The 18,936-nt window shown below is 43.3% G+C and overlaps 1 protein-coding gene across 1 annotated transcript; it reads right to left on the reverse strand.

Annotated features, from left to right (window-relative positions):
• Positions 1–9,485: 9,485 nt before the first annotated feature.
• LOC119659201 lies at positions 9,486–18,310 on the reverse strand. Its single transcript, XM_038067169.1, has 5 exons — positions 17,827–18,310; positions 10,558–10,752; positions 10,114–10,375; positions 9,756–9,911; positions 9,486–9,685 (listed from the first exon to the last, which is right to left on the reverse strand). Exons 1-5 carry the CDS (start codon positions 18,040–18,042, stop codon positions 9,630–9,632), a joined length of 885 nt encoding a protein of 294 aa, XP_037923097.1. The 5' UTR covers positions 18,043–18,310; the 3' UTR covers positions 9,486–9,629.
• Positions 18,311–18,936: the final 626 nt, after the last annotated feature.

Below are 18,936 nucleotides of genomic sequence, written 5' to 3' on the forward strand. Positions count from 1 at the left end.
GATCGACGTATTTTGCTGCCGTTTACAACAAGATCACTGCAATTTGCCTTTGAGCCGGAATAAACTGTGTTCCCCTGAACTTGGTCAATGTATACCTAGTTGTACTCAATTGTGGTTCTGCATATTTAGCCTGGTGCCAATTGAAGTACAGCTCGGGATGTCGAACTTCGATATATTTGCTGCATACATCAAACAAACAATCAGTTCTTATAATGACGCGTTTGCTTTTTCTTGAAATTATTTTTTTCGAAGTCTCCAACTTATTCCCAATTGAGCTCCACTATCAAGTTTCGTAGATAGTTCGTGTGACCCTGCACAAGCGTTCGATTGTTTGATCCCAATGTGCCTGTGTTGAATGCAGCTCCCCCGAGATCAAGCATTTTAAATTCACTTTTCTATGTTTCGTTGATTGAACTGTGTTGAGCCTCATCTGCTCCAGGCGAAATGATGTCCACGTATAGCAAATAAAACATCTCTCCGCTACATCCATCGATCAGCAACGCTAAACAGTCCAATTTCCTTGCAGTTAAATTTAGGGCCGTGGAGAGAAAATCTGGGCCGGGGGTGAAAATTATGCGGGCCCCGCTATTATCCCTTAGCGTTAGTTACTTCGTTATGTCCAAGTCTGTATTCTTTTTTCCCTCCCCCTTCCATCAGGGAAAATCTACTTGCAAGTATACTGCACATCACCTGCGTTTGGTATCATCCTTGCCTCGGTATTACTTTCGCTGGATATTTCGCAATCCGTATACTGCAAGAGCTGGTGAAATTTTTACGGCCAAACGTACAGATCGGCTTAAAAGTAATATGATTCTCAATACTAACGAAAGTCTAAAGTTCTTTTCTAGCGCTTTGTGGTGATGAGCAATTTCTATCTTCACTTAAGCACAACTTGACTTCCTTTAGATGTTTGGTTACCATAACCAATGCTATCGTACTCTATTTTTGGCGTTGTCCACTTGTTGAAGGTCAGTTACATGGCGGTCCAGTAAGATACTTTGAGTCCACTGATGATGGACTCGTAGCCGTTTCCTTTGGGGTGACTGTCGAGACAACCCATGAGAGACGGGAATATCAACTGTCGTTAGGGAGCAAACAATTTGATTTTAGTTGAACGGATTTGATGCATTTCTTAGATGCACATAGTTTCACATAGCCGATAATTGCTAATCTTAAAGGTTCCTAGGCCGTCAACAACCCTGAACTATCATTATATAGTATGTATATGGGTTAATAAGATAATGCTCGCCTGGAGGTTTACGAAGTTTCGATACAAAAAGAAGTTAACGCCGCTCCCATAATGCAGAGAAGATATTCTCTGCAATCTATGCTTCGGACAACTCATCAAACATATCCGGCCTTGTCTTTACCACGAGCTGGAAGACCGTATTAAGTTTGCCTTATGGACTCAAAGTGCGGGTGAAAGATTTGCCTTTCAAGATATTTTCCTTTTTGTTGGCTAAAATTAATGTAGTGTATGCAAATATGTACGTATTTCGGGGAGGAAAAAAGTTCTTTCACTTAAAATTTCGATTAACTAAATACCTCCTAATTCAAACCACCAAAGTTCCGGTTCTGCAAATTTCCAGTGGCTCTTCTCTGATTCTCATCTTCCAAGACTTAGCCACGATTTCCTCATTGCCGAAGGAAAAATCCTTAAATGATTTTCAGCAGGAGATTGATCCATGTGATTCTTAGTTGGCTTTTGAGTGGTCCTATTACATCATCATCATCCACGGCGCAACAACCGGTATCCGGTCTAGGCCTGCCTTAATAAGGAACTACACACATCCCTGTTTTGCGCCGAGGTCCACCAAATCGATATCCCTAAAAGCTGTCTGGCGTCCTAACCTACGCCATCGCTCCATCTTAGCCAGAGTCTACCTCGTCTTCTTTTTCTACCAGAGACATTCCGGGCTGGATCATCCTCTTCCATACGGATTAAGTGACCCGCCCACCGTAACCTATTGAGTCGGATTCTTCCCATGATGTCGCTATCGTCAGCATAGGCCAGTAGTTGGATGGACTTAAAGAGGATCGTACCCCCGCATTTACATCAGCATCACGGATCACTTTCTCGAGGGCCAGGTTAAAGAGGACGCATGATAGAGCATCCCCTTGTCGTAGACCGTTGTTGATGTCGAATGGTCTTGAGAGTGATCCTGTTGCTTTTATCTGGCCTCGCACATTGGTAAAGGTTAGCCTAGTCAGTCTTATTAGTTTCGTCAGGATACCGAATTCTCTCATGGCCGTGCTCTATCATAGGTGGCATTAAAGTCGATGAATAGATGGTGCAACTGGTGTTCATATTCCAACAGTTTTTCCATCGCTTCCCGCAGAGAGAAAATCAGATCTATTGCTGATTTGCCTGAGGTGAAGCCTCTTTGTTATGGGCCAATGATGTTCTGGGCGCATGGCGCTATCCGGCCTGGCAAGATAGCGGAGAATATCTTATAGATGGTACTCAGCAACCTGCACGGTGTGATATCTCCCTTTTTATGTATGAGACAAATAATGCCTCGTTGCCAATCATTGATTCACTGTCCCATACCTTGAGCACAAGTTGATGAACCACTTGGTGTAACTGGTCGCCTCCATAACTAATTCGGCTGTAATTCCATCGGCTCATGGCGACTTATGCTATACTTGGTGGTGGCAGTATTTGTCCGTCGTCTTCAGTTGGCGGGACCTCCAACTTGCCGATGTCCTGGCTATTCAGTAGCTTATCGAAGTACTCAATCCTTAGTTCCAATATGCCTATTCTGTCGGAAATCAGATTTCCCTCTTTGCCTCGGCAGGATGGCCATCGAGGTGTATAAGGACTTGTTGGTAAAACTTCCGCGCCTGGTGCGGTTGCTTCCTGTACTTTTCTAGCTCACAGACTTGTTGGTCCTCTCAGGCTTTCTTTTTCTGTCTGTGAAGTCGCTTCTCCGCTTCTCTGGTGGTCAAAGGGTAGCATAGGTCCCAGGGCGAAACGTGGATTAGTACCCACGATGGAGCATAAAACCTGGGAAATGCCTGCTGAACCAACACCAACAGCTCTACTACCAAACCCTATCTCCACCTCCACGTGGTGATCGCTGGGAGTTCTTCCTTAACGAAAAGCTGCAGACGGAGAAGGATGAAAGCGCGCCTAAAAACGGGACAAATTGTACCAACTGGTTCTCCAAGTTGGGGGTTGGGTAGGGCTGACAACCCTACACGGAAAACAACTTGTTAAGAAGCCACAAAAGGAGCCTCGGACTGGACGGATTACACAATGACGAACCTGGCAACGACAAAGGTCCTATCACAACTCTCGAGAAATCCGCGAAAAATGTATGTGCAGCTCTGACCAGAGTTCTTCCAAGCGTCCCTTTCCTTTGCTTCACAGCTAACTTGAAGTCCCTTAGGCGCTACTTCGTACAGTGTAAACTACAACTGAACAATCATCTATTCTATGAGTATTTAGGTTTGAGCTGGGGAAAGACGGGTGATATGCATATCAGTCTAATCTGTGATCCATATATTATTAAGAGGGTTTCATAAGCTTGACTTCGTAAGCGGTCTGCATATCCTGAGCGACTCTTCAAGAGTTGCGTTATTTTTATTAACTTTATTTTCATTCCAGTTTATGTATCTCAATTTCATATGGCGTTCTCAGCAATATGACTAATGTGATCTATATTTATCACCATACCCTCGCTTCGAGCAAACCGATTAGTACCCCTTTAAATGGTTTTGTGAAGTACTCATGCATGATAGGGACTGTACAAAGAAAATCCGGACCCGAAGTGAATACAGACGATTATCGAACAAATCTATTGGTTTCAAAGTCTCTTTTCTGGACTTTCACGCTCAGGGAGAATCAACCCCTTTTCTCTGCCCCCTCTCGTCAAGCTTGCCTGCACTTCACGAATATTAAACAGAAAACATATAAGTTCGCTGTGAAGTGAAGTGTGAAAGTTGCAAAATATGTTTGTCAAGTTCCAAAGCAGAGTGGCTTAGAATCCATTATCCTTATTAGAGTTTATAGGTCTCAACTAACTTAAAAGGTTAATCGCGTTAGAGGAAGGCTTGGCTTAGCATTTTTTCGGAGCCCATGTTCTTGTCAGGGTTACGTCTACAAGCGTAAGTGTCCTCAGTTTGCTAATTAAGGAGTTATCTTACCAGTAATTGTGGCACGAATCCAGCTGACATTAAAGAGGTAGATATGATATGTATAATTTCCAGGGAAACCCATAGGAAGATGTTGACGATAGGTGCGGAGACCTAAAATATTTACAAGTTTGCAAGCACCCAAGTGAAAGGTTAATAGTATTCACATGCAGCTTAATTAGCACTCGGTTAGCTTTTTGCTTGCGAATGAGTTGTTGAGGAGGTAAATAATCTATAAAGCTACCTGTATAGGGTTCATCAAGTGAAAGGAACTAAGTGTATCTCCTCAAACTGAATTTCCTGAGGTAGAAACCAGTGTCATTTTCACCTTTTCCCAATTCCAAATACTCGCTTATTCTTAACGGCACGAAAAACTTGCTTAGGCAATGAGTGCCTCCTTTATGCCTTTGTAAAGGATGCTAAGGGGAGTCAGCGACCCGGGATGACAATATAAGTAGTAGTGAACAGGGGATTTCAGTAGCTTAAACCGATTAACAACATTCAAAGCAAGGCTGAGTAAATATAGTCAAAAGAAGTGCTCAAGGACAAAGAAGATACAAATAAAAATTTCAAAACCGTTTACGTTAACTTTACTAGAACACTTTTTTCTGCATGCATATTTCGACGACTGCTTGGCGCCTTTCTCAGCACTTAGGTCTAGGCTGCTATTCCATTTCACTGATTCCAACTCGAACTTGCTTCCTGCGGCTTCTTCCGAAAGGACTTTTGCAAATTTCGATGTTTGTCTAAATCATTATCTCACCCCCAAGAACTTCGGTGTACAGCGTGATCATGTGGAGAAGCCAAAGAAGTCTCGCTTTAAATCTCCGTTTCCATTTTAAGTTGATTAGCATCTAATGAGCGTTTTCAAAGATGATTCAATTCATTCGTTTCGCTAAGCGGTTTTGCTGGAAATAGTGCCTTACACTTGTCGGAAACGTGTTCTTTTCATCTGCCGCATCGCAGGTAATTCATTTTTCAGTGAAAGTATGTACGAAAATCTTGAGAAATATGGATGTTTTTGACAACTTCCAAAGAAAAGAGGCTACAGAATGCATCAGGCTAGCATACCCGTTGCGTAGACTTTAGAGCTTCAGTAACGTTTGTTAAGGTCGTTAGGGATCTCCTCCTTCTCCTGAAATCTACCTCGTGCAATCCGACCGTTGATCTTTTACGCCCAACAGCAATAGTTGCTATGCATTTCCGTTTAATTCCTGTTCCTTCTATGTTGATTCTTTTCAATCCAGACCTTTTCAACTTTCTTACTGCAAATATTATAGTTGAGGCTAGGAAAGGGGGAACACCGGTCTTTTCTGGAACCTTATACGCGATTCAATAGATTTTTCCTATTATAAGCATCGTCATTGTGAGAAAATTCCAGAGCTGCGGTGAAAACGATTTCGAAATTACAAAATCAATTTAATTTTGTTAAGCCTCTATTTCGGGTTCCTCAAAAAATGGTCGGACCTGGAGGTGGAGGATCCCTCTTTCTGCTCATCGACGGGCCTGATTACAGGGAATGAGTTCATTCTGGTGCTGACCCTCTGACCCCCGGGAATATCCCAGAGAATTGTATGGGGAGTCGATTATTTTACCCGAGAGCGACATAATAACCAGCGAGGGCTTCGATATTTAGCAAATTTCAAAGTGTAGGAATGAACACAAGCAGCTCGATGCTTAGTAGTTAAGAGAACTAAGCTGTTGCAATGGGAGATCACGGTTTAAATCACTGTAATACGAATTGGATCGTTGCATCATTATTAAGAGGTGAAACACTAGGTACAGTTCTCACTTGAATCTTTGTTTTCACATAACTTATTTGATTAAATGATAGTCTCCCTTCGAATAGACGCATCCAGCGCCAATTCCTCTCACTCAGTCGAAATTGCATGTTTGAATTCTCGAATCAAAAATTACTTATTTAAGTCTAATGCGCGTAGAAAACACCGTAAAAGGTAACTAACTCAGTTCGTCCAAACCAATGTCACGTTAACAGAGAAACAGGGATGCTCTTTTAAAAAAAGCAAAAGAAACTTCTAGTTTTCGCCTGAATCCATCCGTATCTTGAAGGCGGAGCTTCTCAGGAATTTTGAAAGCGGGTAAAATCATTAGTAAGCTTTTCCGATATTGTTTCGCCGAAAAAACGTGGCTTATTTTTTGTGATAGTTACCGTTTTTAATACTGTCCCTTTTTCTTTTTTTATACGCTGTATTGCTGTATTTAACCCGACGAAAAAGTGAACTTTACAACGCCACCCCCAATCTTTGATCCGACGGTTGGCATCACTAGCCTTCTGATACGATTTCGGAGATGGCACCCTTACTGTATGGACATCTGTAAAAACCCGTGGCAATATCTGCCTTGCTTTCCACAGCACATGGATGAGCTCAGAAGAATATCAGAGTCTGCTCAATGCTTCTCATTTCTCTTTAAAGAGATCATCTCTGTTTCTGCAAGCCATAAAAGAAACCTCGGACTGGACGGATTACACAACGACGAACCCGGCAACGACAAAGGAATAACGATTTGAGCATTTTCTCATGGAACCTGTGCTCCCTGTACAGAGATGAAGCTGCTGAGCAGCTAGCCGATACTCTGTTCCAATATAGGACTTGATGTAATAGCGTTACAGGGGATGCGCGAACGGCTATGCACTCTACGCTTCGAGGCAAGTTTAGAAACATAAGCCTCATTAACGTTCACGCCCCTACAGAGGAGGCTGCAGAGTCGGAGAAGGACACCTTCTATGAGGCAGTAGAACGAACCCACGAAGCCTGTCCCAGATATGATATCAAAATCATACTTGGGGATTTTAACAGCCAAGTAGGTAAGGAGCCCGTATTCAGGCGATATATAGAAATGATAACGGACTGCGGATTATTCAATTAGCAGTGTCACACGAAATGGTTGTTGGAAGTGCCTGGTTTGCGCGGAAAGCGGTCCACAAACATACGTGGGCCTCTCCAGACGAGACCACTTTCAACCAAATTGGCCACGCTTTGATCGAACGCCGCCACCTCTCAGCCTTGATGAATGTCAGAACATATAGGGGGGCCAATATAGACTCGGATCACTATCTCGTTGGCATGGTAATCCGGGCTCGAATAACAACATCACCCAGAATCCCCTCTGACAATCAGGTGAGAGTTAACACTGAAGTCATCCACAACAGAGCCCTCCGCAATACCTATAAGAGGGAAATGGATGGCGCAATAACCACAGTCAACAGAGATGCTGCAGATGAAGCATCAACAAATGATCTTCACAATCACCAGAAGAATGTTATCATAAATACGGCCGCAAACATACTTGGCCCCAGCCGCAAAAAGAGTCGGAACGGCTGGTTTGACGATGAATGTAAGCTAGCAACGGAACGGAAGAATGCTGCATTCTCAAGGAACACGGGCACCCGCCGAGACTTATCACGCGGTGAAGCGACTTCACAGGCGGAAAAAAGAAGCCTGGGGAACCAACAGGTCTGTGAACTTAAAAAGTGCAGGAAGCAACCGCACCGGGGCGGAAGTTTTACCAACAAGCCAGCAGGATGAAGCCTTACACACCTCGATGTTCGTCCTGTCGAGACAAAGAGGGAAATCTGATTTCCGACAGAATGGGCATATTGTAGCGATGGGTTGAGTACTTTCATGAACTACTGAATAACCAAAACATCGGCGAGTTGGAGGTCCCGCCACTTGAAGACGACGGACAAATACTGCCACCACCAAGTATAGAAGAAGCAGTCCGTGCAATTCATCGGCTTAAAAATCATAAGTCGTCAGGAGCCGATGGAATTACAGCCGAATTGGTTAAATATGGAGGCGACCAGTTACACCAAGTGGTTCATCAACTTGTGCTCAAGGTATGGGACAGCGATTCAATGCCTGACGATTGGCAACGAGGCATTATCTGTCTCATATATAAAAAAGGGAGATATCACACAGTGCAACAATTATAGAGGTATCACGTTGGTGAGTACCACCTATAAGATATTCTCCGCTATCTTGCTGGGCCGGATAGCCCCGTACGCCCAGAGCATCATTGGCCCGTACCAAAGAGGCTTCACTGCAGGCAAATCAGCAACAGATCAGATTTTCTCTCTGCGGCAAGCGATGGAAAAACTGTTGTTAAAGTCGCCTATGATAGCATAGCCAAGGTAAACTGTACACGGCCATGAGAGAATTCGGTATCCCGACGAAATTGATAAGACTGACCCTGACCAATGTGCAAGGCCAGATAAAAGCAGCGGATCACTCTCAAGACCATTCGACATCAACAACGGTCTACGACAAGGGGATGCCCTATCATGTGTCCTCTTTAACCTGGCCCTCGAGAAAGTAATCCATGATGCTCTTAAGTCCACCCACCTACTGGCCTATGCTGATGATATCGGCATCATGTGAAGAACGACCCGAGACGTACGAACTGCCCTCATCCAGATCGAGCAGGCGGCAATGGGCGCGGGATCTTGGGCTGCATATCAATGAAGGCAAGACAAAGTATATGGTGGCAACGTCAGCACCAAAAACCAACCAACCAACATCAAACCGCACTGGTTAAATGGGAAGAATAAAGATGCGAGACTACAACTTTGAGACCGTTGATAATTTCTCCTATCTAGGGTCTAAAATCACAACAGATAAAAGCTACGATGATGAAATCCGCGCACGGTTGTTGTCAGCCAACAGAGCCTATTTCAGCTTACAAAAACGGTTCCGCTCGAAACGTCTTACCATAGGGTCAAAGCTCTTACTGTACAAGACATGATCTTGCCAGTCCTCATGTGTTCCTCGGAAACTTGCGTTCTTAGCAAGAAAAATTGCGAACTCTTGGCCACGTTCGAGAGAAGAATCCTCCGAAGAATTTTTGGCCCCCTTCATGAGGATGGACGATTCCGTAGCCTACACAATGACGAAATCTATGAGCGATACCATGACCGTCCGGTTGTGGATAAAATCCGGCTCAATAGGTTACGATGGGCGGGTCACTTAATCCGTATGGATGAGGATGATCCCACCCGGAAAGTCTATAAGGCCAATAGATATGGTAGAAAAAGAAGACGAGGCAGACCCTGCCTAAGATGGAGCGATGGCGTAGGTCAGGACGCCGGACAGCTTTTAGGGATATCGAATTGGTGGACCTCGGCGCAAAACCGGGATGTCTGGAGTTCCATATTAGGGCAGGCCTAGACCGGATACCGGTTGTTGCGCCGTTGATGATGAAGGGATCGAGACTTTCTCGAGGCAACGCATTCTGGAGGTGAACGATAATTGACAGCGACGAAAACTTCAATGATATAGGGGCTTCGCGGTTCATTTCCTCTCCTACTAAAGTTCAATGAAAGGCCCGTATCGATTATATCAAGGTTTTCAATTTATTTTAAAAACATAGGGATTAAATGCACAATTAACTTTGCTTTAAAATTAAACTTAAAAGAAACTTTTGCATTAAAACTAAACTTAACCGACTTTAAGTATAAAAATCATACTTTTTGATTAGTAGGGGGGAATTGCGTTGTCGTTGCATGATATATCATTTGAATTGTAATTACCTGAAATTGAAAAGTCCCAAATTGATCATAATGCGACTATATGAGTTAGTTTCGAGCAGTGCGCACTCACTTGTAGATGATGGATAATTGTACTCGAATCCTGGATTCCTAAATTTAAATTTTGCTATTTCGAATTTCAGTTTCTCCTCCTTGACATCAGCTAGACGACGCAATTCGATTGCGAGGGATTTGATATCATTGGTGGATATACTGGGTTTCATTTTCACTGGAAAAGACATTTGACAGTTGCAGCGATTGTTGCAACAGATAGTTTATAAAATAAGGGAAAGTTCCGTCCATTCTTGCCCAGTACAAAGAATGAATAAACCAAAATGTTAAGAGCATATTCCTCAAAATTTAGGAGGAAGGATTTATGTTTTTGTAATGTATGAAATATGCTTGCTGAAATATGTTTTTGAAAAACTTACACATTCCAAACGTCTGATCATCTTCACTATCGTGCCGTCTTCTTTTTGTTTTTATCTCTTCCTCCTCGTTCTCCACAAGCTCCTGCGAAGGAGCTGGGGACGGAGATATCGTGATATTTTGATTTTGCTGTGGTTCCTGTGGTAGTGGCGTGAGCGCTGGTAATGGTATCGTTTGAGATTGAATTTGTGCCGGTTCAATAATAATTTCATTTGTAGCATTGTCCGTTTTAATAGATATAATGTCAGTTTTGATTTCTGGTTGCTGAAATGTAGTTTGAGCGATGAATAAACATTTCCGAAAATGTTATGTGGAAGTTGAACCAGTTAGGAATGGTGCTAAGTTATGCGTTGAAATTGAAGTAAAGTTTTGAAGGCATTAAAAATAATTTAGGACTGCAGAGCTAAGCATCACTCGAACTAGACGTTACGAAGTATACGACTTACATCAGGCAAGATATATGTTGTACTTTGTTCGTTGCTGGCATTACTAAGGGATTTGCTACTGAGCGGCCCCCAAAGAAGTAATGCTCGTTCCTCGAGAGGAGTTAAAGCCAATTCAGCTCGGTCACTTTGTTTGAACTGTTCTGCCTGACATTTGCGAAATTTGGCTCGTGTCGAGTTTTTCCAATCGTTCAGACGCTGAAATGATCATTGAAATGAAAATAATTACAATGGTAATACACGCACTTTCAGAGATTCTAGAACATATTCAAGGTATTCTGTTGATAAAATTAAAATACTGTCTAATCATCCTGAATTTCTCCAAGATTCAGATCCATAAATTCGCGTCGTGTACTTAAAAAGTATGTGCGTAGTGTTAAGAAAAACATTATCCAAAAAAAAACTGGCACATGAAAAGCAACGGAAAATTTACAAAAAGCTATTCCGAGAAGTGAAGCAGAGTACTTTAAACGACTATGGAAGAGAAAGGACCCTAACTCCGCGCATATCATACTCTTTACGAGCAAACGCTAAACTAACCCCGAATAATGAAAAACTTCGCCTGCGGTTCTAATCATTAGAGACTGTTCAGCCGGGCAAAAGAACCGACATTTCACCTGCCAGTTATATTGATATTTGCCAAACATCATCCAGATCTCGATTACAAGAATTGCAACGAGTCCCACCCACATTATCAGGGCTAAGCAATTGAAACTTTTCATAAATTGTTTAAGCGATGGACACCAAAGCGTCCAATGTACATCCGGGACCCATTTAAAGCGTAACAGAAATAATTACCGCCAACTAAGGTACTACAACAGATGCACCAAAAATAACTAAAAAGAGGCTGTTAAGCCTCCTTTAGGCAAAAAGTTTCAGTTCATGAACATTGGCTCGCTTTCTCTTATTTGAAAGAAAGTTTCGTAAGAACTAAAGAGAGAGAAAAAGCTATCAAGGTTCAAGCAGGAGTATCAGGGTGTCCGGGCATATGTCGGAGATCAATCTAGATATCATTCCAAAGCGCTATTGTTTTCTGACACATAACTGCGTGGTACAGCAACAAAACACTCAGATTCATATGCGACAGGGCTTCGCTTTAATGTGGTGTACACGGGAGAAACCATCTAACTTGAACTATTCACAATTCTTATTGCAACTACCTGATTACCAGTTGGAATCGAAACCAATACTTCCCGGTATCTAACGAGGAGTTAGCGAATTGCCACCATACGCCTAGCCATAATTATATCTATAAGCAATTACATCCCAACGACGCCCTCAAGTTGAGTGTTAAGACCAGGCACGAGTGTTTCATAGGCAGATTTGAAGAAATTGGTCTAGCTACCCAAGCCCTAAAAGTCGGTAAGCCCATTTTATGGTTAGTGATTGCTATGACATTCTGATTCTCGACCGGGAGATGGACGGGGTAGCTTTAGATGCTTACTTCTATTAATCGAGAGTTAATTCTCGGAGAAGCTTCTCGGGTATGAGGGATGACGACGCGACAGAGCGACCGCAGACATTATTCAAGGCTGTGGCTCAATATAATCAATATAATGTATGATGGTCGACTTGATCTTCGCCTGTCAAAATCATGGAGATGAGAGTCCAATACACTGCTGAATCAGAAACCTCACTGCTCCTCATATTCAAAGCCGAAGGAAATTTCCAAGTATTTCAAGACAAAGCTGATCTGATTTTAAAAACTTTGATGAGACCAACACAATACAAATGTGCTTGCCGTGCCAAGGTTTCCGAGTCGCTCTGTACGGCTTTCAATTGTTTGGGACTACATAACAAAATAAATATCGTTGCGAAGTTATAGGGGCAGAAGCGAAGCGATGAAGCCGAAACATTCGCCATTGGTATGGCGTCAAGGGCATTGTTGGGAAGATGCGCTTCGATGACGGTAATTTGTCTCTTCAAATTGGTTCTTGTAAGGGCAAAAGTCTAGCGGGTTAGTGAACACTACATCCACTCCACCCACAGGAAAGGATTTTGAACAGGTCCGCATGGTGAAAGAAATGTTGCACGCTCAGTGGAAAAGGCAGTGGCTGGCTTTGCCACCGAAGCCCCCAAAGCCGATAGTTTATTGGGGGGTTCTTAGCAAGACAAACTGCGAACTCTTGGCTGCATTCAAGAGAAAAATCCTCCGAAGAATTTTTGGCTCCCTACTTGAGGATGAACGATTCCGTAACCTACATAACGACGAAATCTATGAGCGATACCATGACCGTCTGGTTGTGGATAAAACCCGGCTCAACGGGTTGTGGTGGGTGGGTCACCTAATCCGTATGGATGAGGAAAGTCTTTAAGGGGGTCATCCCGTGTGTCGGGTTGGAGAAATCGATTTTTTTGCATGAATTGTATCTATATATAGTGGAGAATATGTGGGCAAAGGGATTTTCCGATGGAAAACCAATCAATTGTCTAAACTTATTTGCTGTTTGGAATAAAAAGGATAATCCAGTCTAGAGTGAGCACTGAAAGGCTTTCAAGCTGTACTCAGTTATATTTTGTTGTCAGTATTGCGCTATTTGTGTGTTCAGTGTTTTTTTTAAATGGATCGTACGAAGGGAGATCGCTTCAACGTTCATGCTCGCACTAAAAAACCAGTACTTCAGGGAAACCGATACTAATCAGAGAAGAAAAAGGACTTCGCATCAACATCAGCAAAGAAACTTTTAGCAAGCATGAACATGGATGTTCCAATTGCCAGAAGTTTTGTATATTGTATATTGGATTTTGCTGGAGTTTTCTCCAGTATTTCTGCAAATAATAAAATATACGTAGTAGTAAAAAGGAATGCGTAGGACATGTCGAGAAAAGAATGGGAACGCGGCTTACAAATGCAAAGAACAATCACAAAGACATTGGTGGAAAAGGGGCTGGAAAATTTACTGATAAGGTTATCAACGACCTCATTACATTTTTTGGGCTAGCTATTCGTCGACACGCAAATTCGATAGAAGGAATAAAGTAAGAAATTTGGGCAACTTTCTTCCATAAATGTTCTACAGACGAAAATCCTCAGCATCAAACTTGTCTGGCAGGCGAGGACAGTTGGTGCAAATGGCGCAAAGTGGAAGCTAAAGGAGAACTGGATAGTTTCCATCACGAGAAGGCACCTTTGACTGAAGAAGTTCAAACAGTCATGAACCAAATCTACGAAGATTTGTCACGAGATGATCTCTTGAACAGATGTTTAGGAGCAGAGACCCAGAATAACAATGAGTTGTTAAATGCATTGATTCTGGGGCCAAGGTCGTAGAAATAGCCACTTTTCTGGCATTTTCAAAATCCTAGTGACAATGGGATGTCAAGTTGGTCACATATGTCATGCTTATGCCGACCGCCGTAATGAAGCGCGAATTTGGCGGTCCGAACGACGATCGACTGACCATGCTAAAAGAGCCAGAATTGAAACCAGAGAGCAACAATCGGCCTTACAAGACTTTTTTGAAGAAACGGAGGGTGCTCTCTATGGACCAGGTATAGCAGATTAATGGTGAGTTAAAATTTTACTGTTGATAATCACATTTAAATTTTCAAATGCGTTTTTCTCGAAACTGCATCTTGAAAATCGGCTGCCAACATAGCTCAAAATCGATCCAACCAAATTCTTTGAAATTTCTTTAATACATATTTCTACGGTCCGCAAACTAGGATAATTGCAATCGGAAGGGTCGTTTTTTTTATTTATAAAAAAATCCGTAAAAAACACCAAAATCCAAAAAATTAAGTTTAAAAGCCCACCAAAAATTTACCTTTTAATATTTTCTAATTATCCTAGTTTGCGGACCGTGTAATATTGTCCACATTAAAATGCCGTTTAGTTCTTTTTCCTCAGATGAACACAGCGCCCTCCAGCGTGGCAACAAAAAAACACCTTTTCTTGGAGATGGGTGCAATTCACACGTATTCCAAAAACTAGCTACGATATCAAGCTGTATCACATATACTAGAGATATCAGTAAATATATGATGAAAAAATCACGTTTCTATCTTTATCCAGTCCTTCAAAAAAATTGTTCAAAGAAAGGCAAAAAAAACGGCCTTCACACGGGATGACCCCCTTAAGGGCAATATCTATGGTAGAAAAAGAAGACGAGGCAGACCCTGCCTAAGATGGTGCGATGGCGTCTGTTAGAACGCCAGACAGCTTTTAGCGATATTGAATTGATAGACCTCGGAGTTCCTTACTAAGGCATGTCTAGACCGGATACCGGTTCTTGGACCGTTGATGATGATTATACCTAATATCGAATGGGCCAAAATATAGTGGCTGCCTGCTTTTCACCGAGATAGTGAAATCCATCTTGCTATAAGCGTCTCCTGTCTGGGGAACAACCGGCGAACTGGAGGAAGGTCAGTTCGGCATACCGACCAATCGCACTGAAGTTGTGCAGCGTATATACGACAGTAAAGGGTGAGACAGGGTTTGCCGTTCCGGAATGATTTCCTTTTAGCGAGTGGGGCGCACTATCTCTGCCAGTGGGGGGGGAGTTCCCCTCCCCTCGATACACCCGAGGACCCGGAGCATGTTAAGTTCGATTGGCTGGGATTCGCAGATGAAAGGAGGGAGGGTGTACGTTGCACTCAACGTAGTTGTTTGACCGTATAACCCTGTGTAGCTCCTGAGGTCAGAAGTAAGTTGGAGCGCGGTAAATGCAACAATAACTACAATAGCTGCGTGTTTGAATCGTGCTGGTGTAAACCGGAACCCACCCCGCCAAGTAATACTTCATGATGGCCCCGTGTAGGTGGAACCTCACACATTGCTACAACCTGATGCAGTAGCGTTTTTTAAAGATTTTGACCACCATTTTAAAAAAAAAGTGCTCGGTCTCATATTAAGGGAGTGAAGCTTCATGGCAAGAGCTACTTCAAATGAGTCTCTTGCAGTCTCGGGACTGATCGCCTTCCTCGAATACGTGGGGACGGCACTCCCCAACGGCTTGACTGGAATCAGACCGGTGCGGAGAACCGCAATGATGCATTTCTACTACTGGTAAGGCTTAATAAAAACTCCCTTCATCCGAAAGGAAGGTTGGACGATGTTGTCGAGGTCATGGGGACGCTTTACCTTGAACGATGCAATTACACGGCCGAGGGTTGAATTCATGTTATCATGCTTCACACCAATCGAGCGAGGCACCGTATCTGAGCAGGTTTTATTCCTGATGTAGTCGAGAACCTATATACGAAGGGTTGGTTTAGAGAGCTGCAGCGAGCCGGTATGGTGGGTAGAAGAGCAGTCCGAAATGAAGGCAAATGGGACTGGTGGTGCTACGGCGGGATTTTGGAGTCGGGTCAACGTCAATAACACTAGAGGGTCAAAGGAGGATTTAGGTCACGTCGGGGGTAGCACAGGGATCCATCCTAGGGCCGGACCTCTGAAATGCTACCTATGACAATCTACTTAAACTCGACATGCTAGAAGAGTCGCGCCTGGTTGGCTATGCAGAAGATGCCGCAGCGCTTGTTGCTGGATGCACTGTCGAACAGGTGCAAAGAAGACTCGGCATATTGATGAGACGGTAAGCGGATGGATGACTACTCATGGTTTCAACCTTGTACTGGAAAAAATCGAAGTAAAAAGAGAATTTCGACCCTGCGTCCCATATCGTTCGGCGAGTCGATAATCGAGTCACAATCAGCGGTAAAGTACCTCGGGTTGACTCTTGACTCAAAGATGAGCTTTTTTGAGCAAATCAAAGCAGCGAACAAGGCTGCGGCTGGAGTTTCGGCGTTAAGTAGGCTAATGGCAAACATTGAGGGTCCTACGTCTAGCAGGCGATGTCTCCTGATGAGTTCAACGCAGTCTGTCCTGCTCTACAGCCCAGAGGTGTGGGCTGACGCTCTTTACAAGGAGGTATATCGTAAACGTCTTGCGCAAATACAAAGACCGGGAGCTTTGCGGGTAGCGTCTGTGTGCCGCACTGTCTCTGAACCAGCCGTGATGGTGATCTCGGGAGTGATCTCCGTTGCCCTTCTTGCTAAGGAGCGTCAAGCCATATACAAGCGCAAGGGAGGTGGTTGCTCGCGAAGAACGACAACGCACTCTAGACGAGTGGCAGCTTTGTGGCAAAATGAAACTAGAGGCAGATGGACTGCGCGGCTCATCGGCAACTTAAGTGCGTGGCTGAATCGGAGGCATGGTGAGACTGACTATTTCCCATTGTTTAAGTGGGCATGGAAGTCTTCAGTCTTCCCTATACAAGATTGGAAAGGCGCGATCTCCGGATGTCTTGTGAAAGGTGGGATGGGGTTCGTTAGCAGCTCTATTTAAACATAGGGGATCTCTCTCCAGACAACATTGTCGAAGCGATGCAGAGGAGTGCTGGCAGGTGGAGCCGTGTTTCGCATTACGTTCCGGCCCTACTCGTTGCTAAGAAAATAGAGCTTGACCGGTGGAGGGGCCGGATGGGAGGGGGTTACTTGAACTGACAGTTCCCTTCCTCCTCTCCCCTCCCGTTGGTAAAAGGAATTCCCTGATTTGAAGGCTCCGCAAGGCGGGAGAGTTCGGGTACTAGTTCGAAGTAATGTGACAAACGGTTCCAGGCTAGCTCTCTGATGATGGGGAGGTGTTTAGCTGGTAGTCCGACGACGTACCGAACCGGGAGTCAAGTGGTACAATCGTTCGGGTGAAGGTTTCGGCCAATTAAAGAAGCATATATGCGAACGAAGTTTTCTTTGAAGAATCAGTTATATTGAAAAGAGCAATTGAGACCAAACTAGAGCCGTGTGGAGCCGGCAAGGACTAAGGATTTGACGTCCGAGCTGACATACGTAGCCAATATTAACCCCCGTTGGGGCGACAAATCAGGAGTGAATGTAACCCTCGTTAGAATAAATCGAGTACTGGCAGCTGGAATTCCACTTTAACTTGCTACAAAAAGGGCCCCTTACACCCAATCTTAGTGGGTTGCGAAGGAGAAGGATGATGACAACTTTTGAACTTTTCTGACCAAGCAAAATAAATAGAAAGTCATACAATTGAGGACATAGTAACATTTCAGTCGATAAAGTTATTAAAAGGATGAGTAATTGGGCGCCTGCGTTAGGCCTGTATTTAGTTAACGTCCTTTCATATATTATGGGCTTTTTTCGGACTGTTCAGAAGTTGATATAGTGAAATCCTGAAAGTTTTCCATCGGGGGATGATCACACCTGAATGAGTTTCATTCAAAATATAAATTATTTCCACTTGAAAACTATCGAGGGGAAAACCATTTGATTATCACCACCTATTCCATAACATCAACTCACTTTCTTCCACTCGTCCGCCGACAGAACTGGTCCGTGAGTGCAATCATTCAATTTCGCAGCCAATTCCTCCCATTTATGCGTGAGATAGTTCAGCTCAACGTCGCGCGGAATGATTCCCGTCCGGAAGATCTGATCATCCTCGAGCATTTTCAGGTAAATAACATATTGCTGGTAGGACGTGCGCTTTTTCCGTTTGTCCATCTTAGAGTTATCCATTTGTGATTGGTTTTCTGCGAGTGCCAAATTCCATCAAATTTGCCAACGTTCCGGAATTCTGCTATGCAAGCAGCTTTCAATTTGATGAAAGCATAACGCGTTCGGCGCCAACGACTCAGTTTGTATGAAATCAACTAATGCAGATCGGCACAAACTTTCAATTGTCGACATAAATACACATAACGAGAGCTGAATAACGTGCGAAAATTAAGAAAATAACTAGGAATCCACGGCACGACCGCCAACCACTTTGTTTACGACATTTTAACTATTGACAGCTGCTGAGAATTCGACCATTTCTGGAATGTAGAGAACTGCCAGGTGGAATTATAAGGGAATGGTCGAAACATTTGGCGGGATAACGGAAATACTGAAAAGTGACATTTATATCTATGACATTATTCCTCTTCCGGGAACTGGTTTCAAGTTCGTTTTACTCAATCTAATCGCGTATTGTGAAGTAGATCGAGTGAAGATACAATTAGGACTTTCCAATTAGGAAACGGCTTCTCGTTTAGTTAAATGTTTACCAGACTTTAAAGCTGACCATATTGACCGCAGGATGAAGTGATGAGCGTCTGTAATGTTCTACACCGGAAGCAATTTAGACCCCTGAATCCCATTGTATGGAACCCTAAGAAGATCGCAGCACTTTGAAGGTATTTCGGGATGAATTGGGACATTGGCAGCTATAAGCCCTGTTTACAATAATATAACCACTTTCGCTATCCAATCGCATTTTTGGAAGCTGTGAGGTTGTGAATACTTTTTTGAATTGTGGAAAATCAGAGTATTATTAAAAAGTTAAACGCTAAATCTATTCAAAAATAATATATCGGTTCGATACCTGCAAATAGTTCAGTTTATAATCGATAAAACATTCAAATAAGTGGA

This window comes from Hermetia illucens, chromosome 6, assembly GCF_905115235.1.
Source record: "Hermetia illucens chromosome 6, iHerIll2.2.curated.20191125, whole genome shotgun sequence".
NCBI lineage: Eukaryota > Metazoa > Arthropoda > Insecta > Diptera > Stratiomyidae > Hermetia > Hermetia illucens.